Consider the following 26103-nt stretch of genomic DNA (forward strand, 5'->3'; position numbering starts at 1 on the left):
CCTTACCACAGGAGGGAGTAGAGTTGGCAGTCACCTCAACATTTCTGCGAGGCTCATCCCCGTGGCTGGCAGAGGGGCTGGCTCGTTTGTGACAGAAAATAAATGATATAGTGAATGATGAAATGAATGAATGAAAACGAAGAAGCTCCAACAGCGCCTGACATGCCAGCCCGTCCTAGTTAGTATTCTTCTGGAACTTGGGGTGGGGTAAAGAATTCTTTCACTCACCTCCAAGTCCGCTATTCCAGTGGCTCTAGGACAATATTTTTTGTTAGTTTGTTTTGGGGGTCATACCCGGCGATGCTGAGGGGTTATTCCTGGCTCAGTGCTCAGAAATCGCTCCTGGTATCCCATATGATCTTCTGAGCTTGCCAGGAGTGATTTCTGAGTGCAGAGTCAGGAGTAACCCAGAGTGACTTTAGTTACAACCCCAAAACCAAAACCAAATCAAAACAAAAAACCTTGAAAGAAGTCTGTTTTATAAAGGTCATTTACAGGGCCCACAGCAACAGGACAGCACATAGGGTGCTTGCCTTGCACCCTTCCATCCCTGGCACTCCATATGGTCCCCGTAGACTGTCAGGAGTGATCCCTGAGCCTAGAGCCAGGAGTAAGTCCTGAGCATCACCAGCTGTGGCCACAAAACAGAAACAACAAAAGGTCCTTACATTCCAAAAATAGCTGATGTGGATTTTTCTTATTTGGGGGGTGGGGGGGCACACCTACTAGTGTGGCTGGTCTCTGTATAGGGGTCCTATATAGTGCAGGGGTCTGGTCTGACTATGCAAGGCAAATGCCCTGGCCGCTGAACTATCCCTCTGGCCTAGTTTGGGGGCTGCTGGGGATCGAACCCGGGTGGACTGCGTGCAAAAAGGCAAACGCCCACCCCGCTGTGCTCTGGCTCCAGGGGCTCATTTCTTTCCCCTCCCGACCCCTCAGAGCTCACCCTCGTCCGAGGCCTGGGCCGAATCGGCGTCCGGAACCGCCGCCATGGGGTCCAGAGGATCCTGGAGGAGCTCTCTCACGAGCTCCCGCATCTGGGCCAGGCCCGACAACAAGCTCTTGAAAGACTCGGCGTCGTCGTCGTCCGGAGCCTCACAGGGCACCCGCAGCACCTGCTGTTGCCCGTCCGGGTCGACATAGCTGCCCACCAGCTCCATAGCGACTGCGGAAGCTTCAAGAGCGCGCCACTAAAGGCGGCGACCCGGAAGCGGAAGTCGGCTGTGACCCGACGCGGCTGGGGGCAAAACATGGCGTAATTTCCGGCGGAAGCGGCCCCGCCCTTTACTGGCGTTTCTCTCGCTTACGATTGGCTACCGGCACTACGGTCCCGCCTCCCTCCGGCCACGCCCCCAGCGTCGCTTTTTCCCGCCTCCGCCAGGGCCGGAGCGGCGGGTCTCGGGGTGACAGTTGAGGATGGCCGGCGCCGAGGGCTCCGCGGGGCGGCAGGCCGAGCTGGAGCCCGTGGTCTCGCTGGTGGATGTTCTCGAGGAGGACGAGGAGCTGGAGAACGAGGCTTGCGCCGTGCTGGGCGGGAGCGACTCGGAGAAGTGCTCCTACTCGCAGGTGGGCGCGCGCGGCCGGGGCCTCCCCCTCCTCCGCCGCCTCTGCCTTCCTTTCCACCCTGAACCTTCTGGGGTCCCCGCTAGATAGATGCCTGCAAGGGTCCTGCAGCCGCAGCTGCTCGGCCTCTCGTCCTTCTTGTGCCCCTCAGCTGTTCTCTTCTTTTTTGGCTTTTTTGGGGGGCTCACACCCGGCAGCGCTCAGGGCTTCCTCCTGGCTCTGCGCTCAGAAGTCGCTCCTGGCAGGCTCGGGGGACCCTATGGGATGCCGGGATTCCAACCACCGTCCTTCTGCATGCCAGGCAAACGCCCCACCACCATGCTCTCCCTCCGGCCCCTCAGCTTTTCTTTTTTTTACTTTTGGGCCCACACCCGGAGATGTTCAGGGGTGACTTCTGATTCTGTACACTCAGGCATCATCACTCTTGGAGGTGTTCGGGGAGACCCCCCCCCCCTTTATGGAGATGCCTAAATTCGAACCCTGGTTCCCCTGCGTGCCAGGCAAAAATGTCCCTACGTGCTGTGCTCTGTATGGCTCTGACCCGTCTCCGCTTTATTAAGCTTTGCAAAAAAGCTTCCCTTGACCTTTCCAGTCCGGATATTTATTTGCTCCAGACTCGCCTGTACCCCCGAAAAGGAATGTGGGAATTCCTCTCGAAGGGAAAAGAAGGGAAAAGAAAGCGGGAGCTAAAGGAACGCGCATCTCCCCCCAGGGTGTGGCAGGGCACCTTGACTGGCTCCTCTGCAGTTGGGTTTGCCAAGTGCTCGCTGGTGGGAGGCAGCACATTTCCCTGCTGCAGACTGCGCCCTACGTGGGGGTGAGGGGTGCGGGGGTGGGGGTGCAGCCCTGAACCGGAACCGTGTTGTTTCTGGCAAGGAGGAGAAGGGGGTGAAGGGAGAGATGCAGGGGCTAGGGAAACGACTGTGAGGAAGGATTTGAGGGCGAGTGATGTGATATATATCTTTTTAATTTTTATTTTGACCAAAGTGGATTACAAATCTTTCACAGTAATTTTTTAGGTACATAGTGACATTGAATCAGGGGCACTCCTACCACCAATGTTGTCCTCCCTCCACCCCTGTTCATAGCATGCATCCCACATCCCTCTCCTTTACCACCCCGGTTGCTAATATAAGTGGTCCCCTCTGTGTCAAGCATATCTGATCTTTTTTTTTTTCTTTCTTATCTCTACTTAATGTTCATAGGACTGTCTGGTCTTGGTACCCTCCATTATTTCCCCCTCAATTTGTGAGGCGAAATAAGATGGTGTCATGTGATATTTCTAGGTGGGCACATGGACATTGGTGGGGGAAGAAAAGGACTGGAAAAGGCAAGGAGGAAGTGGATCTTGGGGGATGGGGAGAGCACTGGAGGGAGGGGAAGAGGCCACACCCAGTGATGCTCAAGGTTAACTCCCTACTCTGTGCTCAGGAATTACTCCTGGGGTGCTTGGGACCATAGGGGATGCCGAAGAGAGGATCAATCTCCGTGGCCTCGTGCAAGGCAAGCACCCTCTCACTATGTTACCACTTTGACTCCTGCTAAAGAAAGGCCAGATGCGTGTTGTGGCATAGGCACTTATAGGTCATAATATACCTTATAGGTATAGGTCATAATGCTATTGCCCTGGGCCCTTTGGGGTTACTCTGCCACGTGATTAGACTGTTGAATAAGCCTTCTATCAGAATTATTTGCAGGGGCTGCCTGGCATTTTAGAACTTAACAATCTCTGCCAAAACAACTTCCTCTCCATTTCCTTAAAAACACCCCCATAACTAGGCCTTGAGGGATAGTTCAGTGGCTAGGGCATTTGCCTTGCATAGTCAGACCAGACCCCTGCACTATATAGGACCCCTATACAGAGACCAGCCACACTAGTAGGTGTGCCCCCCCACCCCCCAAATAAGAAAAATCCACATCAGCTATTTTTGGAATGTAGGGACCTTTTGTTGTTTCTGTTTTGTGGCCACAGCTGGTGGTGCTCAGGACTTACTCCTGGCTCTAGGCTCAGGGATCACTCCTGACAGTCTACGGGGACCATATGGAGTGCCAGGGATGGAAGGGTGCAAGGCAAGCACCCTATGTGCTGTCCTGTTGCTGTGGGCCCTGTAAATGACCTTTATAAAACAGACTTCTTTAAAGGTTTTTTTGTTTTTGTTTTGTTTTGTTTTTTGGGCTGTAACTAAAGTCACTCAGGGTTACTCCTGGTTCTGCACTCAGAAATCACCCCTGGCAGGCTCAGGAGACCATATGGGATGCCAGGATCAGCCACATGCAAAGCAAACGTACCCCCTGCTCTACTATCTCTCCAGCTCCTTAAAAGTTTTATTGTGGGCCAGAGAGATAGCACAGTGGTAGGGCATTTGCCTTTGACTCAGAAGGACGGTGGTTCGAATCCCGGCATCCCATATGGTCCCCCAAGCCTGCCAGGACCGATTTCTGAGCATAGAGCCAGAAGTGGCCCCTGAGCGCTGCTGGTGTGACCCAAAAACCAAAAAAGAAAAAAAAAAGTTTTATTGTAGTAAAATGAATAGGAAATAGGATGAATGAGGTGTACTCAAATGAATAAACAGCATTATTGGCATCCTCAAAGACATCTTTCTTGTGATTCCTTCCTTCCTAGAGGAGGTAACCATTATTTCCCTTTTTACCATTTACCCTGGCTTTGTATAAAGGGGTTGCTCCCAGAGGTGGTTCTTTGCGGGGAGACGTCACACCCAGAGGTGCTCAGGGAACCATGAAGTCCTGGGGGTTGAACCCATGTATTCTGCATGCTAAATATGCTCAGCCCCTTGAGCTGTCTCTCTAACCTCAACATTTCTTTTTTTTCTTTTCTTTTTTTTTTTTTTTTTTTTTGGTTTTTGGGCCACACCTGGCAGTCCTCAGGGGTTACTCCTGGATATCTGCTCAGAAATAGCTCTTGGCAGGCACAGGGGACCATATGGGATGCTGGAATTCAAACCAACCATTTTAGGTCCCTGGTTGGCTGCTTGCAAGGCAAATGCTGCTGTGCTATCTCTCCAGCCCCCAAATTTTTTTTCTTTTTTCTTTTTCTTTTTTTTTTTTTTTGCTGTAGTTTTGTTTTTGAGCCATACCTAGAGGCACTTGGGTTACTACTGGCTCTGTGCTCATAAATCACTCCTAGAAGACTCAGGGGACCATATGGGATACCTGGGATCAAACCTGAGTCAGCCATGTGCCAGGCATATACGCTGCTCGCTGTGCTATTGCTCCAGCCCTCAAAATTTCTTTTTTGCTTATTCGTTCAACCAGGGTTGAACATAGGCCTCATATATGCAAAGAAAATGCTTTACCATGAGAGCTAGATCCTTAGCACCATTATGTTCTAAAAGCTTTATCTACTTTTTCTTCCAATTTTTTATTTTGGAACATTTAAAGTCTACAGATAAATTTAAAGGATATCATGAACACTGTGTACCTTCTGTGAAGAGTAGCTTTTTTTGTTTGTTTTTGTTTTTGGGGCCACACCCGTTTGATTCTCAGGGGTTACTCCTGGCTAAGCGCTCAGAAATTGCCCCTGATGGGGCCGGGCGGTGGCGCTAAAGGTAAGGTGCCTGCCTTGCCTGCGCTAGCCTTGGACGGACCGCGGTTCGATCCCCCGGTGTCCCATATGGTCCCCCAAGAAGCCAGGAGCAACTTCTGAGCGCATAGCCAGGAGTAACCCCTGAGCATTACCGGGTGTGGCCCAAAAACCAAAAAAAAAAAGAAATTGCCCCTGGCTTGGGGGGACTATATGGGATGCCAGGGGATCGAACCGCTGTCCTTCCTTGGCTAGCGCTTGCAAGGCAGACACCTTACCTCTAGCGCCACCTCACCGGCCCCTAAAGAGTCACTTTTTACAACATTTGTTTATCTTAGTTTTTGCTTTACCTTCTTTTTTTTTGGGGGGGGGGGAGGGTGTTGGGCCACACCTGTCAATGCTCAGATGTTACTCTTGGCTCAGTGCTCAGAAATCGCTCCTGGCAGGCTTGGGAGACCCTATGGGATGCTAGGAATCAAATTTAGGTCCATTCTAAGTTAGCCACGTACAAGGCAAATGCCCTACCGCTGTGCAATCGCTCTGGCCCATGCCTTAACATTTTTAAATAAGTTTAAATGGAAGCAATAGTATATCTTGCTTTGTCCATAGCTGACCCAGAGTCCATTCCTTACACCATGTGGTCCCCTAGTTCCCCCAGGAGTGATTCTTGAACTTGGAGCCAGGAGTAAAACCTGAGCACCCCTGGGTGTGTGTGACCCAGAACACAAAAAGTAAAATAAGGAACAGACAGAATAATGTTTTGCCTCTAAATATTTTAGCATGCATTTCCCAAAAATCAGGGTTTTCTTTAATTTGTAAATTTTCTCATTAATGGAATCTCAATAATTTCCCTACATTTGTTTTGGGACCAGCCCAGCAGTCTTGGGGGGCTGCTCCCAGCTCAGTCCTTGGGGAGTTACTCTGTTAGGTGCTTGTTTAAATATGTTTCATGCTCAGTGAACCCGGGCGTCCTTCATGCAAAGTATGCACTTCAGCCCTCTGAACTCTCTCTGACACCTCATTTTCCTAAACTAAGTGTGATGTTTCATAAATCTGCACTTGTCCCACACTTGTTTGGCTTGAGATAATTAAGCAGACCCTATTTTCCACAGTTGACTGAAAATTTTGGTGTCTTGATTTAAATTAATTTGTAGGCTAGAGAATAGTACTGATAACATGTGGTTAACCCCAGTTCCATCCCTGCACTGCATATGGTCTCTCCAGGACTGCCACGAGTGTTCCCTGAGCACTGAGCTTCGGGTAAGCTCTGAACATCACCAAGATTGGTCCCAAATCCCTCCCCACCCCAAAAATGAAAAGAAGACCTGAGAGAAAGCACAGTAGGGAAGGTGTTTTAATGGTTGGTTTTCTATCTTAATGATATTTTAAAAGAAGATCTTGGCCACACAATCTTATTTCAGTAATTTTTATGACTTTGATTATATCTCAAATTTGGTAATACTGTCATAATGTTCTGGGAATATTTGATTTATTCTCTTTATTTTTCCATTTTGTCACTTTCTTAGGGATCAGTAAAAAGGCAAGCACTGTATGCCTGCAGTACCTGTACCCCAGAAGGAGAAGAGCCGGCAGGCATTTGCCTGGCTTGCAGTTACGAATGCCACGGAAGCCACAAGCTATTTGAATTGTACACAAAGAGGTGAGGAGTAGATTGGTGCTGAATACTGTGGCTATGCTTCGGTTCTTTCCCACCTGCTCTTTTTTTATTTTTTATTTTTGGTTTTGGGTCTACACCTGATGACGCTCAGGGGTTACTCCTGGTTATGCGCTCAGAAATTGCTCCTGACTTGGAGGGAACTATATGGGACACCGGGGGATTGAACCACGGTCTGTCCTAGGTTAGCGCATGCAAGGCAAATGCCCTACTGCTGTGCCACCGCCTGCTCTTTTTGCTTAATTTTGTTCCTCCACTCAAAGTGATTATGTCCTGGCAAACTGTAATGCTTGTTTGTGTTATAGAATTAGAGGGAATGAGTTTTCCAGGCCAAGGATGCGAGGGTGTGGCTCAGTGGTAGTGCGTGTGCACAGACACACAGACACACACTGCCTGCCTTGCGTGTGCGTACAGACACACGCACACACACACCTTTATTGCTAGCAGTCAGACTCAGTGGTATAGTACATGTTTGCATTTGTGATGCTTGAGTTTGTTGTTCCTTGTATAGCCTAACTACTAGTTGTGGTGGTGTTTCCAGAGGCCTCTTAAAAATATTGCTACGCAGTACGGAGCAATAGCTTAGTGGTTAGTGTATTTGCCTTGCATATGACCATCCTGGATTCCATCTGCAGCATCCCATATGGTCCCCTGTGCACCACTAGGAGTAACTCCTGAGTGCAGAGCCAGGAGTAACTCCCGAGCATTTCTGGGTATGACCCCAAAACTAAAACGGAAAGTCTTCATTAGAAGGCAGCACCCTGCAGCCTTTTCTTTACTCTGTGGTGCACTCTGTTTAAGTCTCCTACACCCCACTACTCTGGGGTTATCACTTTTTCCCCTTATACCACTTTTGTTCTTGAATCCTCGATATTCCAACTCTGGTATATAATCTTTATAGCATTTCACTCTGGGGTGCTGGTATCTTTTTCTTGGGGTAGGCAGGTTTGGGGCCATATCTGGTGCTGCTCAGGGAGCCATATGTGGAGCCAGGGTTGGGCTGAAACAGCCAAAGGCTGAGCAAGTGCCTGACATCCTTTCATTTCTTTCTTTTTGTTCGTTCGTTTGTTTGTTTTTGAGTCACATTCAGTGGCACTTGTGGTTACTCCTGACTCTGCACTCAAATTGCTCCTGGCACGCTGGGGGGACCATACGTGATGCCAGGATTCGAATCACCATTTATCCTGGGTCGGCCACTTGCAAGGCAAATGCCCTACCGCTGTGCTATCTTTTGTCCCATTTCCTTTTATTTCTTCAGCCCTTCCCAAAGCCTGTCTTTTAGACACATTTCCTTTACTTGAGCATGAGAGCTAATCTTACAAGTGAAGGTGCTTGCCTTGCACACATCTGATTCCCCCAGCAGCACATATGGTCCCCTGAGTTATTCTTGTGCACACCTGGATATGGCCCAACCTCTCCGCTCCCAAATTTTCTTTACTTTTTGACCTTGTAGCACGCTCTCTATTTGACTTTAACAATATGTATGATAATACAGTTATGGTACAAATTCAATCAAGTCATTCTGCCATTATATTTACTTGGGTTGGTATGCTAGCCATATTTGTCTCTATGCATGTTCATTTTCCAGAATTATTGAATTGTTTTATCATTACATGCTTGGAGAAACTCCAAGTTGAACACAAGAATAGCAACAAAGACAACTTTTTGTTTTAAGTCAACTTTTTAAATCTCAGAAATGAAAAGGAGATGAATTTAAGGAGTAAGTTATTACATTTAAAATTCAAACAAATTCTTCCTCTATTTCAGAAATTTTCGTTGTGATTGTGGAAACAGCAAATTTAAAAATTTGGAATGCAAACTATTTCCTGTAAGTAAGCACAGTAACTATAAATGCATGGAAAGTACTGAGATTGATATTTAGCAGGTGGAGAAGAACATACTTCCCCAAGAAGATGTTTAAATTCTTGTTTTTTACAGATGGGCAAATCATATTAAACTATTTCATTTTTCGCTTTATTGGCAAGTGAAGTAGAGTGTCAAAGCCTATATTTTAGGTAGTAATGAAAATAGAAGATTGGGGGGAATTTTTTTTTTTTTTTGGTTTTTGGGCCACACCCTGTGACGCTCAGGGGTTACTCCTGGCTATGCGCTCAGAAGTTGCTCCTGGCTTCTTGGGGGACCATATGGGACGCCGGGGGATCGAACCGCGGTCCGTCCTAGACTAGCGCAGGCAAGGCAGGCACCTTACCTCCAGCGCCACCGCCCGGCCCCATGGGGGGGGAATTTTCTTTAGAGTGATTTGCATCTAATTATGTTGATTGTGCTCAGGCTGTAAGGTTTTTTTTTTTATTTCTTTAAGACTCAAACTAACTTTAAAAACTAAATAAAATTTGATGATAATGTGAGAGATTTTCTTTGCTTTCTGGCTAAGCACAAATACTATAACTTTTAGTAAAATTAAATGAAATAAGAGATTTTTACATTGTTCATCAGAATTGCTAAAAAACTGTCATGGGGGGCCGGGCGGTGGCGCTGGAGGTAAGGTGCCTGCGCTAGCCTAGGACGGACCGCGGTTCGATCCCCCGGCGTCCCATATGGTCCCCCAAGAAGCCAGGAGCAACTTCTGAGCGCATAGCCAGGAGTAACCCCTGAGCATCACAGGGTGTGGCCCAAAAACCAAAAAAAAAAAAAAAAAAAAAAAAACTGTCATGGTTTGTTCCTTCTTTAAAAACTAATTTTTTTTTTTTTGGGCCACACCCGTTTGACGCTCAGGGGTTACTCCTGGCTATGTGCTCAGAAATCGCCCCTGGCTTGGGGGGACCATATGGGACGCCGGGGGATCGAACCGCGGTCCGTTCCTTGGTAGCACTTACAAGGCAGACACCTTATCTCCAGCGCCACCTTCCCGGCCCCAAAAACTAATTTTTTTATTTCTGTTTTTGGATCACACATGACAGCACTCAGGGGTTACTCCTGGCTCTGTGCTCAGAAATCATCCTTGGCAGGCTCTGGGGACCATATGAGATTCAAAACATCGTCCTTCTGCATGCAAGGCAAAATTCTTACCTTCATGCTATCTCTCTGGCCTCTAATAGCTTTTTTCTTTTTTGGTTTTTGGTTTTTGGGTCACACCCGGCAGCGCTCAAGGGTTACTCCTGGCTCTATGCTCAGAAGTTGCCCCTGGCAGGCACAGGGGATCATAGGGGATGCTGGGATTTGAACCACTGTCCTTCTGCATGAAAGGCAAACGCCTTACCTCCATGCTATCTCTCCGCCCCCTCCCCCCAATAGCTATTTTTAGACAATTTTCTTACCTATCTTTTTTTTTTGGTGTTGGTGTCTTGGGCCACATCTACCTAGTTGAGCTCAAGAAACTATATATGGTGCTGGGGATCCAAAATAGGGTGGCTTTGTGTAAGTCAAGTGCCCTACTCACTGTTCTATCTCTCTGGATCCCCCTTTTTGCTTCCTATTTACCTGTAGGTTTGATAACCTGATAGCACCCATGCCTGAGCATTAAGAAAAAATTTGAGAGGCTGGAGTCATAGTATAGTGGTAGGGCATTTGCCTTGCATGTGGCCAACCTAGGTTCAATCCCTGGCATCCCATATGGTCCCCCAAGCCTGCCAGGAGCAATTTCTTTTTTTGTTGTTTTTGTGTTTGGAACTCCTGGCTCTGTGCTTAGAAATCACTCCTGGCAGGCTCGGGGACCATATGGGATGCTGGGGATTGAACCCAGCTCTGTCCTGGGTTGGCAGTGTGCAAGGCAAATGCCCTATTGCTGTGCTTTTGCTTTGGCCCCCAGGAGTGACTTCTGAATGCAGAGCCAAAACCCAAAAAACATTTTTTGAGGGGCTGTAGTTATACTACATCAGGGAGGACATTGCCTGGCATGTGGCTGATCTGGGTTTGATTCCTGCATTCCATACGTCTGAACTTGCCAGGGGTAATTCTTGAGCCAGAGCCAGAAGAAACCCCTGAGCATTTGCTGGGTGTGGCTCAAACACAAAACCAAAAAAAAAAAGAGAGAGAGAGAAAAAAAAAAACTTTGAAGTTATAAACCAATGTCAGTTTATATAATAGGCTGATAATTTGATCATTAATATTTGTGATGAATTTTAGTGAATAATTCTATTCAGTCCTTGCCCCAGTTGTTACAATACAACCCTCCCCCCCTTGTATTATGGAAAAAGTGTCCCTCTCATAGAGAATTCTTTTTTTTTTTTTTTTTTTTTTTTTTTGGTTTTTAGGCCACACCTGGTGACGCTCTGGGGTTACTCCTGGCTATGTGCTCAGAAGTTGCTCCTGGCTTAGGGGACCATATGGGATGCCGGGGGATCGAACAGCGGTTCGTCCTAGGGGAGCACTGGCAAGGCAGACACCTTACCTCTAGTGCCACCATGCTGGCCCCGAGAGAATTCTTTTTCTTTGCACTATGAGAGTTAAAGGCCAGAGTCTGGGAAAAAAAATTTCATTCAGAAATGTGCTGAGTGAAGAAAGGTCATGATTTCTGAAAGGGTAGTTGCCGTCATACCAGACCTCATGCTTGGGTCATTGTGTTTCAGGAGAAGGCCAAGATCAATTCTGGCAATAAATACAATGACAACTTCTTTGGACTATACTGTATCTGTAAGAGACCTTATCCTGACCCTGAAGACGAGGTGAGAGAAGTGTGGGTTTGCTCCTGGGGCCCTCTGAATTGTGTTTTCTCCCAGCTCATGGGGCTGGTTAGAGGACTTGGGGATTGAGAAAGAACCCTAGATCCATTTCTTCTTTTGGCTCTGTGAGGATTGGCTGGGTCATACAGATGAGAATCTGAGCTGTTTGTAGAATTAATTAAATTATTAAGAGTCCTGGATGGTGCTGGATGATAGTGGAAGGGGAGTGAGGTCTTTATTGGCCAGCCCGGGCACCTGCATCCCCTTCTAGCCGGTGGGCCTGCAGGTTCAGGGTAGCAGTGAGGAAATGATCCACAAGCAGTCAGTAGAAGTCAGGAGACATGAAGCCCTCACCACCATGCGTGTATCTTACATGGCTACTAAGCTAACCATTTAAGCTGCGTCTTTGCAGCTCTCTGCGTCTCAAACCTGTCTCTTACTTTTCCATCCTGCGATCTCCTTCTGAGACTTCTCTTGCTGAATCTCTCTCTGAATCTTCTCTGAATCCCTCTTACCCCTGAGGCAACCCCCTTTATTAGTAACCACAGTCTTCTCCCATCCAGGTGAGCTGGGAGGAAGTTGAGGGAGGTAACACTGTTATCCAACTCTTTTTTTTTTTTTTTTTTTTTGGTTTTTGGGCCACACCCGGCAGTGCTCAGGGGTTACTCCTGGCTGTCTGCTCAGAAATAGCTCCTGGCAGGCACGGGGGACCATATGGGACACCGGGATTCGAACCAACCACCTTTGGTCCTGGATCGGCTGCTTGCAAGGCAAACACCGCTGTGCTATCTCTCCGGGCCTGTTATCCAACTCTTGAGAGTAAAAATTTTTTTTTTTTTTTTGGTTTTTTGGGCCACACCCGGCTTTGCTCAGGAGTTACTCCTGGCTGTCTGCTCAGAAATAGCTCCTGGCAGGCACGGGGGACCATATGGGACACCAGGATTCGAACCAACCACCTTAGGTCCTGGATCGGCTGCTTGCAAGGCAAACGCCGCTGTGCTATCTCTCCAGGCCCGAGAGTAAAATTTTAATTCAGTTTTATTTATATACTTATTTACTGGTTTTTGGGACATAGTAGTGATGCTGAGAGGTTACTCTTGGCTCTGCACTCAGAAATCACTCTTGGTGGTGCTTGGGGGACCACATAGGATTAAGCATGGGTCAGCCACGTGCAAAGCAAATGCTTCCCGCTGTGCCATTGCTCTGGCCCCAAAAGTAAAATATTTTGTCTCTGCTAGAACTTCCCAGCCAGTGGTGCTGTCAGGTTCTCATGAAGGCCTCACACTTTCCCTGGGCACTGAGTCTCCTTCCTAGCTCATTCCTGTCTGGGACTGTAGTGTGTTGGCCTATGGCAGCACTGAGGTTTGAGCCCACAGCCTTGTGCTTGGTGTTCAAGCCCTTTAAGCCACTGATATGCCCTTTGGCCTCAGGCTGGTTTTTTTTTTTCGTTTTGTTTTTTTTGGCCCATACCCATCGGCGCTAAGGAGTTATTTCTCACTCTGTTCAGAAATCTCTCCTGGCAGGCTGGGGAGGGGGGGACGACACCTTATGGAATGCCAGGATTCAAACCACCGTTAAGGCAAACGCCCTACCATTGTGCTATCTCTCCAGCCCGAGGCTGGATTTTTATTCCAGTTTCTATCTGCCCATATACTGGGTTTTTATTCCAGAAGTTATCAGGGCTCGCTCCTATGGTTCTTGAGGGACCTTGCTGTTTCAGGAATCGAACTCAGGTCCAGCATGCAAAGTATGAGCTTTATACCTTTGAGTTATCTCCCTGGCCCCTACATACTATTTTAAAGGAGATAAATTTTTCTGTTCACCTCTTTGCAACTTTGGAACCAGAGATGTAAGCTCACCTACCTAGCAACGTGCAAGGCCCTGAATTGGATTCACGGCTTGGTCTGACCTGAGCACTCCATATGTAGTCCTGGGGCCCCTAGCCCCTCAGAAAGATGAGGGCAGGAGAGCTGGTAAGGCACTTGACTTGCATGTGTGTGATCCAAGTTCAATCCCTGGTATCATATATGGGTCCCCAAACCCCTCCAGGAGTGATTTCTGGATTAGTCATGATGTGCCCTGGGCATAGCTGAGTATGCCATACTCTGAACACCCGCAAAGTAAGGGTGGAGGGTGGAGCAATACTATAGCAGGTAGGGTGTTTGCCTTACATGTAGCCAACTCCACTCAATTCCCGACATCCCTTCATTTGCCCAATGAGAAATTGCTGCTGTACACTCCTGGAGAGTGTACCTGGCAGCATGGTGTGGTTTAAAAAATCCCAACTGAGGCTGAAGAGAGAGGACAGAGGATTAGGTGCTTGTCTTGCATGCAGCAACCCCACTTCAATGTCCAGAACCTCATGGTCCATGCAGCATCACATGGGAATGATCCCTGTCAGGTATAGTCTAAGGTTCCCTGACCCACCCTTCCCAACTCAAAAATAGTCCCTTTTTTTTTTTTTTTTTCACATACCAGCCAATTCATAATCTTCCTAGGGCCAATGAGGTAATCTTCTCATTATCAAATTAGAGTAATTAGTTATTTACAAAGTGGGAACAGATCAAGCTGAGACAAAATGTGGTGAAAGAGCTTTAACCAGTGCACACTTATGTCAGTGTGTAACCCATTGTAACCCATTATAGCACCAATCAGTAGAGAATAGACTTGGTGGGCCAGCTGCTGCTCCCTTGGCCCCTTAGGCAGTTAAATGGCCTATAGGCTCGAAACACTGCTAATAACTGCTTTTTTTCCAGTCATGTGTGATGAACTCACTTCCAAGAATCAGCTGTGATTTGGGGCTAGCACAGCGTGTGGGGCATTTGCCTTTTTTTGCGACTGACCTGAGTTCTATCCCCGACATCCCATATGGTACTATCAGAAGTGATTCCTGAGTGCAGGGCCAAGGGAAATCTTGAGCACCGCCAGATGTGCCCTCCCAAAAGAATTTGCTATAATTATTAATAGGTGGAGAACTATAAAGAATGCTGGGTCTCCACATAATGTGTCGCTGACACCTATGCTTTTTCCTGTCAGGTTCCAGATGAGATGATCCAGTGTGTGGTCTGTGAAGACTGGTTCCATGGAAGGGTAAGGACAAACTATCACCACCTTTGGCCTCAGTCGTGCAAGTGCTCTGCCACTGAGTGACCTCACAGACACCTCAGCTTTGATTTTGGGCTTAGGGTGACCCCTGGTGGTGCACAGCAGACTATATGTGGTGCTGGGGATTCAAGCTGGGACATGTGCGCATGTGGGAGCCGGGAGACATGCTGAGTCCTTGACCTCCTGTTCCAACTCTCCAGCCCCATGAACATTTACTTTTACCTTTGTTTTATTTCTATTCTTGTATTTACAGAGCCCATCTTGGTTATACAGGCCCCATAGTTTACTGGCAGTGCCAGGGGCCATTAGAGCAGACCCTGCAGTGGCAGGGATTGAACTCAGAGCCTGCACTTGTCAGACATGGGATCTAGCCCTCTGCACTGTCTCCTAGACCTCCAGATTTTACTGAAAGCTATTGCTTTCACTATTGTTTTTCACAAAAGGAAATGAGATCTTTTGATAGTATTACTATTATTTCATAGCTTTATAAAGCACACTATTTTTTTGCAGGGGGTCACACTCTCAGCGCTCAGGGGTTACTTCTGGTTCTATGCTCAGAAATCGCTCCTGGCAGGCTCGGGGGACCATATGGGATGCCGGGATTCGAACTACCAACCTTCTGCATGAAAGGCAAATGCCTTACCTCCATGCTATCTCTCCGGCCTCACACTATTTTGTGTAGTATTTCACTCTTCAAAAGTCATAGTTTGAATTGTGCTATATTTTACAATCAAAGTTACACTTCTAGGGGATGGAGAGGCAGTATAAAGCATAGGGCACTATGCTTTCATGGAGCTATCCTGGGCTCCTTCCCCCTACCACATATGCTGCTGGAATCCCAGCCCAGTAATTCCAGGAATAAGCCCTGAGTACCACAAGTGTGGTCCCAAAGCCAAAGTAAAATTATTCTTCTAAACTTAAATGAAGTTATGATTATTATAGTGTTGTGATACTTATAAGATAATGCACTTGGGAGAGCTTGGAAGTCACAGAAACATTTGCTTTTCATGTCTGCAGCATCTTGGTGCCACCCCTCCTGAGAGTGGGGATTTCCAGGAGATGGTATGTCCTGGCTGCATGAAGCGCTGCTCCTTCCTATGGACTTATGCCGCACATTTGGCAGGTGAGTATCTGTGGGCTGAGCTGGTGAAAATTGTGTGTTTGGTCCAAAATTGTTACCGTGGGCTGGAGTGATGGCACAGTGGAGAGGGCACAACATTTGCCTTGCACGTAGCCAACCGGGTTTAATTCCCAGGATCCCATATGGTTTCGAGTCCACCAGGAGTGATTCCCGAGGGCAGAGCCAGGAGTAACCCCTGGAGCACCACTGGGTATGTCCCGAAAATCAAACCAAAACCAAAATAACGTTACCACTTTTTATTTTAGTGAGGTACATGGACTGGAGTAACAGTACAGCTGGTAGGACACTTGCCTTGCACACGGCTGCTGACCTTGGTTCGATCCCTACGGCCCCATATGGTCTCTTGAGCCCGGCCAGGAGTGATCCTTGAGTGCAGAACTGAAAAAGAAATACAGAAAGAAAACAGATGTGTTCCTTTGCCTCTCAGTGCTTAGGCTGAGTGGGAGAACACCAGGAAGCACCAGAAAGAAATCTGCAAAGCATGACTGAGACCTTGATTAGAGGAAGTGGAGGAGGCCATTTCCAACCTCTGCTGAGTTGTTCTGACCCGTGGGCGCTACCCTGAGTCAAGGAGGGCTGCTGCAGGCTGTCTCGTGCTTTCATGAGAGAGACTGAGAGACTGAGGCAGGACACCTAACCAGTATTGAATCTAGACGTTAAGTTCAAAATATGTTACTGTTAGTGTTAAACAAGGTGGTGGTTATTCATAGTCTCTAATGTGCTCTTCCATTTCTTGGCCTTTTTACCTTTTGGAAATACTTCACTGTATATTCATATAATCATTCAGACATACATACTTACATACTCAGGCTACTTGTGTCTCTATACTTAAGCTCACATCCCGTACTTTAGTCTTCAGCTATTGTGCCCTCAGATCCTTTCTAATTGTCTGTTTCACTGTCACTGAGCCTGTTTGTCTTTCTCATTCATTGGGTGTTTGTTATTTGGTCTCACACACCCGGCAGTGCACAGGGCTTACTCTTGGCAAGGCAAATGTCCTACCCACTGTGCTATCTCTCTGGCCCCTTTTACTCTTTGATACCTATGAAGTTCTTACATAATGATTGGTATTTGTACTAAATGACTTTAATTATTTGAATTCTTTTGATTGGGCAGGTATAACCTGAGGCTATACAGATTATATCCAGAGATTAAAAGAGAGGTTTTCCTTTTCTAGACTCTGAAATGTTTTTTTTTTAATCCAACTGAGTGATTTCATTGCCTAACAGGTCTGTGGATATTTTGTTTTTGTGTAATTTTTTTTCATTGAAACCCAAGTCACCAAAGTAGCTGCTGAGGATGAAGGGTTGGTCATAGTTGATCAGGAAGTGGCCAAACCTGAAAATGGGACTCACGAAGAGAATAGCCCCAAAGAGGAAACCCCAGATCATGAGAAGGACGCTGTGAAGGATGTTAAAGCAGAGCGGACTACTGAACCAAGTGCCAGCTCTAGTTCTGAAGCTGACCTCCAGGTAACTCAGGAAATGGGCGTTGTGAAAGAAAAATCAGTCAGGCACATTAATTCTTTGATGGGCCAGAGAGATCAGTCAACGGACTGAATGCAGGCTTTGCATTCAGGAAGCTTAGGTTTCAGTCCCTGGTACTTCCTGGTCCCTGGCACCACCACATATGAGCCATTCCTCATCCACCCTGCTTCCTGCCTCAGAGGAAAATCTAAACTTCGGAAACCAGGATAATTAAAAAAAAAACAGTACCAGCGGCCGGAACAGTGGCATAAATGGTAGGGCGTTTGTCTTGCACGCACTAACCTAGGATGGACGGCGGTTCAATCCCCCAGCATCCCATCTGGTCCCTCTAAGCCAGGAGCGATTTCTGAGCTTATAGCCAGGAGTAACCTCTGAGCGCCACCGGTATGGCCCCAAAAGCAAACAAAAAATCCACATGGTCCAGCAGGTAAAGTGTTTGCCTTGCCTGTGGCTGACCCAAATTTGATTCCCTGACACTAAATATGGTCCCCCAAGCCCCATCAGGAGGGATTCCTGAGCACAGAACTAGGAGTCAACCCTGAGTACTGCCAGGTCTGGTCTAAAGACAAAATAAAAGAGCAAAACCAAGTTCAGGGACCAGGAAGATAGTGCAGAGTTCAAGGAACATGCAAAAAGTCTTTTGTTCAATTCCTGACATATCACCCTCACCAGCAAGTCCTGCCCTAAACTGGGATCCTCCACACAATCCATCCAGGCATAAGGGGTGGTCTCTGGGCACCTGAACACTGCTTGGTAGTAGCCCTCGCTGAGAGTGGAGGGAACAAACTGAGATTTTTATTTTCTTTCAGACCATGTTGAAGAATCACCTGAACTCCGAGTCCCAGCCTGGCTGCCGGTTTGAGGCACTTAAAGTGAAGACGCTAATCAAGAGAGATGCTGCCACCTACTGGCCCCCGAGCTGGCGCAGCAAGTTATGCACCTGCAAAGACTGTCTGGTCAGTGTCTGGCCATGTGCCCTGCGGATCATGTATTTTGTGAGCTGATGCCTAAATAGGATGGCCTGAAAGCTTTTTTTTTGTTTTTGTTTTTGGGTCACACCTAGCAGCACTCGGGTTATTCCTGACTTTATGCTCAGAAATTGCTCCTGGCAGGCTCGGGATTCCAACCACCATTCGTCTGCTTTGCAAGGCAAACGCCTTACCTCCATGCTATCTCTCCGGGCCTGAAAGTATTTTTAATGAATGTCAGGAGAAGAGAGAACCAGAATCTTTTTATAGTAAGCCAAGTTTATGAAGTAACATTTGTATTCGGAATGGTTACATTCTGGGGACCATAGCCAGCAGTCCTCAGGCCTTACTTACTCCTATCTCTGTACTCAGAAATCACTTTTGGACGTGCTTAGGGGTCTCTGGGTACTAAGAACAGAACCCAGGCTTCCTTGCAAAGCAAGTGCTCAGCCCCGTCAGTTTTCTCTTCAGCACCCTCAGTATGAAGTCTCTTGGGGTGGGAAGAGGGGATTCAGATCACACCCAGTGATGCTCAGGGCTGACTCCTGGCTCTGTGCTCAGAAATTACTCTTGGTGGTGCTTGGGAGACTATCTGGGCTGCCTGGGATCAAACCTGAGTTGGCCATGTACAGGGCAAGTGCCCTACCTGCTGTGCTATCTCTTCAGCCTATAACTTTTTTTTTTAATTATAAAATTATTTGAAAATGCAAATATGGGCCAGGGAGGTGGTTCAGTTGGCTGGGTGCATGTAGCATGTAGTTTCCATGTGGGAGACCTGGGTTCTAGCCTCGGCTTCCCTGGGAAGGACCCCAAACACAGAGTCAGGAGTTGCCTTTCATCCCTTAGGGAGGAGGAAGGGGAGAGGAAGGGAGGGAGGGAGGAAGGAAGGAAAAGAGGGAGGGAGGGAGGGAGGACAAATTCCTTGAATGTTACAAGTCATCATTTTGTAAATAAGATCTTTTAGGCCATATAACATCCACTTGAGAGGTTTGTAAAAGGAATTGGGAATAAAAAGGATAAATTACTTTATTTAAATCTTTTTCTTTTTTGGATTTTGAGCCATACCTTGTAGTGCTTAGGGCTTATTCCTGGTTCTATATTCAGAGATTTCTCCAGGCAGGACTCTGGGCCACACTCAAGCAAGCACCCTATCTAAGATACTTATCACTGTGACCCCTAAAAAAATACTAAATAAAAGAACAAATCATTTTAGCAAGCGCTAAATGGCTCAGGTGTTTCTGAGTGTTAATTTGATAAAATCTGTTTTTTACCTTTCAGTTCTGGGGCCATACCCAGAGGAGGTCAGAGCTGCTTTTTGATCAGTGCTTGGGGGTGACTCCCAGCCAGTGCAATATTCAGGACCATGTACTGCTGTGTTCAATACTAGCATCCCATATGGTCCCCTGAGTGCAAGTAAGTGCAGGAGTTAGATCTGAACACTGTCTGCCAGAATTGGCCACTGTGTGGCCCCAAGCCAAAACAAAAACCAGCACTTGAGCTAGTCACTTTCTTTCCCTTCAGAGTAACAGGCTTCCAGTAGTTTTCAAGAAGATGAACCTCATGTGTTGAATGACACATGGCTCTGACTGGGAAATGTGTTTGATTTCTTAAAGAAAATGTACAACGACCTGGAAGTGCCGTTCCTGACAGATGAATGTGACACAGTTCTGGCCTATGAAAACAAGGGCAAGGTTGACCAGGCCTCGGAGCAGAGAGATCCACTCATGGACACACTCAACAGTATGAACAGAGTCCAGCAAGTGGAGCTCATTTGTGGTAAGCAGATCTGTGAAACTCCTGCTTCCCTGCACTGCTGAGAAATATGGAGAGAGGGCTAATGGGAAGGGTGCTTGTCCCGCAGCAGACCTGAGTTTGATCCCGACATCCCACATGGTTCCTCTGAGCCCCACCAGGAATGACCCCCAGAGAACAGAGCCAGGAGTCAGCCCTGAGCATCACTGGGTGTGACCCAAAAACTTAAAAAACAACAACATGGGGCCCAGAGCGATAGCACAACAGGAGGGCATTTGCTTACATGCGGCTGAGGGGCTAGAGAGATAACAGTGGTAGGGCATCTGCCTTGCATGGAGCTGATCCTGGGTGGACGGTGGTTTGAATCCTGGCATCTCATGTGGTTCCATATCCTGCCAGGACGATTTCTGAGCTCAGAGCCAGAAGTAACCCCTGAGTACTGCTGGTGTGACCCCACCCCACCCCCCAAATTTTTTTTAATTTTGGGACCAGAGCAATACCACAGTGGGATAAGGCATTTGTCTTGCATGCAGCTGACCTGGGATTGATTCCTGGCATCCCATATGGCCCCCTGAGCCTGCCAAGAATGATTTCTGAGCACAGTGTAAGGAGTAATCCCTGAGTGCTGCCAGGTATGGCCCCCAATTTTTTTTTAATTCTGTGCTAACAGTGCTTAGGGATCACTCCTGGTGGTGCTTGGAGGCAATATCGGATTTTGGGGGACTGAACCTGGGTCTGCCACATGTGAGGCAAACACCTTACCTGCTGTGCTATTGTTCCAGCCCCCCCCCCCCTTTTTTTGTTTTTTGGTCACACCCAGCAGCACTCGGGTTACTCCTGGCTCCACACTCAGTAATCGCTCCTGGCAGGCTTGGGGGACCGTAGGGGATGCCAGGATTCGAACCAATGACCTTCTGCAAACGCCCTACCTCCATGCTATCTCTCCGGCCCCATTCCAGCCCTTTTTCAAAAATTATTGGGAGGTGGAAAAATACAGTACAGGAGGTAAGCTGCTTGCCTCATATGTTACTTAAACCCTGATAGGATCCCTATCATGCCCTAAGCAGAGCATGTTCATTTGAGCACAGAGCCAGGAATATTCTTGAGCACCATGGGCTGTAATCCAAAAACCCCAAAAGGAAAACCATACAGATGTCAATCGTAAGAAAAAAAAAAAAAAAAAAAATCTGGGGCCGGGCGGTGGCGCTGGAGGTAAGGTGCCTGCCTTGCCTGTGCTAGCCTAGGACGGACCGCGGTTCGATCCCCCGGCATCCCATATGGTCCCCCAAGAAGCCAGGAGCAACTTCTGAGCGCATAGCCAGGAGTAACCCCTGAGCGTCACAGGGTGTGGCCCAAAAACCAAAAAAAAAAAAAAATCTTTTGGGGCCGGAGATACAGCATGGAGGTAAGGCGTTTGCCTTTCATGCAGAAGGACAGTGGTTTGAATCCTGGTATTCTATATGGTCCCCCTTGCCTGCCAGGGGTGATTTCTGAGCATAGAGCCAGGAGTAACCTCTGAGCGCTGCCGGGTGTGACACAAAAAACAAAAAAAAAGAAAAAATCTTTCCCCCTCGAATCAGACAAATTATTTCAAGTTTATCTTGTTTGTCATTTTGATCTCTAGAATATAATGACTTGAAGAGCGAACTTAAAGACTATCTCAAGAGATTTGCTGATGAGGGCACGGTAAGTTGAATTAAAGAATTTTAATCACAGCCTGGGACATTTTGGATAAATTGTTTACTTTCTTTGTTGGTGGGAAACATGACTGTGTACTTTACTTACACTGACTGTGATGGGACTTTAGAGCGGGCAGAACCATGGGAATTAGTGATTGGCCCTGTTGGAGTCCTTCCCAGTGAGGGGAAGGAAGAAGCCAGTGGAGCTCAGGAAACCTGGGGCCAGCTCGGGGGTTGCCAGGCCTGACCTTGAGGCAGGGCTCCTTGGAGGAAGAAGAAAAATAACCAAGCAGAAAAAACTAAATTCCTTTTTCTGGAATTCTTGTTATTTCTTCGTCTTTTTTTTTAATGTTTTATTATGTTTTTAAATTTTATTTATTTAGTTTTTTAGGCCACACCTGGCTATATTCCTAGCTCTGTTCTCAAGGGACCATATGGAATGCCATGGATCAAACCCAAGTTGGCCATGTAAAAGGCAAATGCCCTACTTGCTGTGCTATGACTCCAGTCCCTATTTTTTCTTCTTTTTTATTTTTTTGCTGTTGTTTTGGGGCCACACCCAATGGTGCACAAGGGTTACTCCTGGCTCTGCACTCCTTGCAGGCTCAAGGGACCTTAAGGGATACCAGAGATTGAATCTGGATTGGCCATGTGCATGGCAAGAGCCATAACTACTGTACTATTGCTCCAGTCTTGCTTATTTCTAGTTTAAAATAAAAGTCTTTATAGGGATCAGAGGGATAGATAGTACAGTGCATTTACCTTGCATGCAGCTGACTTGGGTTCAAACCACATATGGTCCTCCAAGCCAGCCAGGAGTAATGACCCCTAAGCACTGCCAGGTGTCTCCCAAAAACCAAACATCTAAATTTCGATATCTTAGTATAAAATAAGTCAGAAGGTGAGAGAGAAAAGAGAGAGGAGAGGAAGAGAGGAGAGGAGAGAAGGGAGAGAGAGAAGAGAGAGGAGAGAAAGAGAAGAGAGGAGAGAAGGGAGAGAGAGAAGAGAGAGGAGAGAAAGAGAGGAGAGAGGGGAGAGATGTGAGATGGGAGAGAGAGAGGAGAGAGAGGGGAAAGATGTGAGATGGGAGAGAGAGAGGAGAGAGGAGAGAGAGCTGGATGGTCCAGTCCATGATATGAAGCTTGCCACAAAGAGTGCTGAGTTCATTTGGAGAAATGACTAACCTGACAATTATCAAGACAATGGTAGTGAGAGAAATAGAATGCCTGTCCTGAATGCAGGGAAGGGATGGAGGAGGAGGGAGATGGAGGGATGGAAGGCGGAGGGCATTGGTGGTGACGGGAGTATTGCACTGGTGAAGGGGATATTTTTTAATTTGTATAACTGAAGTCCAACTACAAACATGTTTGTAAAAAGATAAAAAAAATATATTTTGGGGCCCGGAGAGATAGTACAGTGGCATTTGCCTTGCAAGCAGCCGATCCAGGACCAAAGGTGGTTGGTTCGAATCCCGGTGTCCCATATAGTCCCCCGTGCCAGCCAGGAGCTATTTCTGAGCAGACAGCCAGGAGTAACCCCTGAGCAACGCTGGGTGTGGCCCCCCCAAAAAATAAATATATATATATATTTTATCTTTTATATGTATAAGTATATATATATTTATAAATAAATATATATAAATATATATATTTGTAATCAGGAACTAACACTACATTACTGATGCAGACCAGGGTGTTCCCACCCGACAGAGGGGGTCATGTCACGTGGGGCTGGGGGGATTCCATCCCCAGCTCAGCCACGAGTGATCCCTGAGCACAGAATGAAGCGAGTACAGGGTGGAAAATGGCTTTGGGTGCCAGAATTGAATACAGGGTCTCATACCCTGTCATTCTACTCATTCCTATATTTTCTTGTCTTTAATGTGCTATTTTGCTAATATTTGAAATACTCGTGTGTGATGTGGCCATTCTTTTTCTAATAAAATGGAAGATTAGTTTCTCAGGGTCTTTTTTGGGGGACACACACTTGGATATGCTCAAAGATTAGCAAAGTCAGAAGGAGTCAAAGTCAGAGTACAGTGGGTAAGGTATTTGTTTGCCTTGCATATGACTCACCCGGGTTCAATCACTGGACCACTTATTCCCTGTGCCCTGCTAGGAGTGATCCCTGGTTCTAGAACCAGGAATATGCCCTGAGCACTGCTAGGTGTGACCCCAAAATCAAATTAGGTTTTCCTGGCTCCATGCTCATTGATTGCTCCCGATGGGGCTCAGCCACATATGGTGTTGAGGATTGAAGCCAAGTCGGTTGCGTGTAAGGCAAGTGCTATACTCACTGTTCTGTCTGGCCCATGACTGATTTTATCACATAAATTGGCAATTCTTGGAGCCAGAATGATAGCATAGCAGGGAGGACATTTGCCTTGCACATGGCTGACCTGGGCTCAATCCCCAGTATCACCAAGCCTGCCAGGAATAATTTCTGAGTGCAGAGCCAGGAGTAACCCAAGTGCCACCAGGTGTGGCCCCCAAGACAAACTAAACATAACATATATTGGTGATTCCCTTAAAGTAGCTTTGGCAGGGCAATAGATAGCACAGTAGATAGAGCATTTGCCTTGCATGTGGCTGACCTGGGTTCGATCCCCAGCATCTCATTTGGTCCCCTGTGCCTGCCAGGAGTGATTTGAGCACAGAGCCAGGAGTAACCCCTGACCACCAGGTATGACCCCAAAATAAAACAAAACAAAAACAAAAACCAAGTAGCTCTGGCAGTTACCACTTCTCTGCTGTGGTCACATCTTCAGTTTTAGTCAGAGACTGCTTCAGGGTTGCCAGGGACACCCCAGCATGACCTTTCATGGTGTGTGGGTGCTCAGCTAACCTCAGCATGTTCCCAGGGACTGCTGCAGAATACAGTGGTCCTAGGGGTCAGTGGGGGGCGCTGTTTTGCATGGACTCGGCCACTTGTCAGGTCATCTTCATTGAGAATTGACCTTGTGCCTGTCCATGATTTGCAGTTGGACTCAGCCCCTTGAAGCCTGCAGTTACCCTGCCAGACAGTAGCTAGCTGCTGCTTTTATTTTGGGGACTCTGAAGGGTATGGAACCCTTCCTTTCAGCCATTCAATTCTTCAACCAGGCCTTTGAGGGGTTCTGAGTGGAGAGTTTTTCTGCTGGACAGGGGACAAGCAAGTGGCCCCCCTGGGAATGGAACTCCTGTGCCCAATAGTTGGTGAGAGTCACAGCCTGTCACTGCTGTTCGCTATTTACTCCCTTAGCTCTGTGCTCAGGGATCACTCCTGGTGGTGCTTTGGGGGGATCCAGTGGGGTGTTGGGGATGGAACCTGGGTCATCAGCCACATGCAAGGCAGGCAAGTGCCCACCCCACTGTGCTGTCGCTCACTCCTTTCTAATGTGGCTTTCACCCACAGGTTGTTAAGAGAGAGGACATTCAGCAGTTCTTTGAAGAATTCCAGTCTAAGAAGAGACGGCGGGTAGATGGGATGCAGTATTACTGCAGCTAAAGTGAGGCCAACGCCTTGTCCCCGGCCAGGGGAAAATGCCACTTGTCGTTCCAGGAATAAAAGGCCCCTTTACACAGTTGGTCCATGAGGCTGGTCTTCTCATTGGAGAAGACTCCTCCTCCTTCCTCTGCTGCTCCACCCCCACCCCACCTCCAGGTTCCTTCCTTCCCTGTGTCCCCATGGTCCCCAGGTCCACTCTCAACCCATTCTCCTCTCCTAACCTGCTCACTCATCCCACACTTCAGCCCTTGCCTTCCATCTATTTGGGCCATTTGCTTCTCTGTTATAAGACTGATTTTGTTTTTGTTTTTGTTTTTTTAAGCGCGCAAACTACTTTATTTCCTCATAATTTCTTTGCTCTCTACTGCATCCACTTGGCCACAGAGCTGTTGTCTTCCAGGCCCCTGTGAGGGCTGCACAGAAAAATTCTCTTCCTGTCAGCACCTCTTCTGGCCCCCCTCACCCCATGATCGTGGTGCCTTGGGCCAGAGCCTCCTCCTGCTGGGTCCTCTGCTGGGCCCTGACCCTGCTTGGGGCGGGGGTGGGGTGGGGGGTGGGCAGCTGTCCCAGGAGGGAGGCTGGCTGATGGCAGGAGTGAGGACGTGGAGCTGGAGTGGGGCCCACTGGGGCTCTCTTGGCACTGTGGGCAATGGGCTTGCTGTCCTCACAGCCAGAGATGATGTACCAAATGCCAGTCAGTCCCTTTTCTGCTGCCTGATATGGCCCTGGCGCATCCTGACGACACTTTGGTGGTTTACGAAGTCGACTCTCTGGCTTTGTTCTATCATCAGGGATCTTCTTAAGCATGTATTCAAAACAGGCCTCCTTTGATATCATTCTGTTAGGAAATGTGTGAACCCAATAACTTATTGTTCACCCTGTCAAACTTGACACTGAAGGCAAAAGAAATCCTAGCATTTGCCAGCAGCCCTGCCCGGGGGGGGGGGGGGGGGGGAGGTTCATGAGACAAGCTGCTCTGTCCCGAGTTGCAGCCTCAGAGGCCTCCCGCAGGACCAGGGATGAGCCCCCATAGCTGGCAGGACCCCCTGAGGCCCCTCAGGTTTTTCAGTCAACAGCCTTAGCTATG

At 47.7% G+C, this 26103-nt stretch overlaps 2 protein-coding genes across 2 annotated transcripts; one reads left to right on the forward strand and one right to left on the reverse strand.

The window, feature by feature from the left end:
* Positions 1-848: 848 nt before the first annotated feature.
* Positions 849-1188, reverse strand: GON7 (GON7 subunit of KEOPS complex). Its single transcript, XM_049769913.1, has one exon. It carries the CDS (start codon positions 1158-1160, stop codon positions 936-938), a length of 225 nt encoding a protein of 74 aa, XP_049625870.1. The 5' UTR covers positions 1161-1188; the 3' UTR covers positions 849-935.
* Positions 1189-1373: 185 nt separating this feature from the next.
* UBR7 (ubiquitin protein ligase E3 component n-recognin 7) lies at positions 1374-25305 on the forward strand. Its single transcript, XM_049769855.1, has 11 exons — positions 1374-1566; positions 6631-6764; positions 8547-8607; positions 11306-11401; positions 14435-14488; positions 15521-15626; positions 16923-17116; positions 17941-18087; positions 19713-19875; positions 21476-21537; positions 24924-25305. The coding sequence occupies exons 1-11, from the start codon at positions 1417-1419 to the stop codon at positions 25014-25016; spliced, it is 1260 nt and encodes a 419-aa protein (XP_049625812.1). The 5' UTR covers positions 1374-1416; the 3' UTR covers positions 25017-25305.
* Positions 25306-26103: the final 798 nt, after the last annotated feature.

Source organism: Suncus etruscus, chromosome 3 (genome assembly GCF_024139225.1).
Source record: "Suncus etruscus isolate mSunEtr1 chromosome 3, mSunEtr1.pri.cur, whole genome shotgun sequence".
Lineage (NCBI taxonomy): Eukaryota > Metazoa > Chordata > Mammalia > Eulipotyphla > Soricidae > Suncus > Suncus etruscus.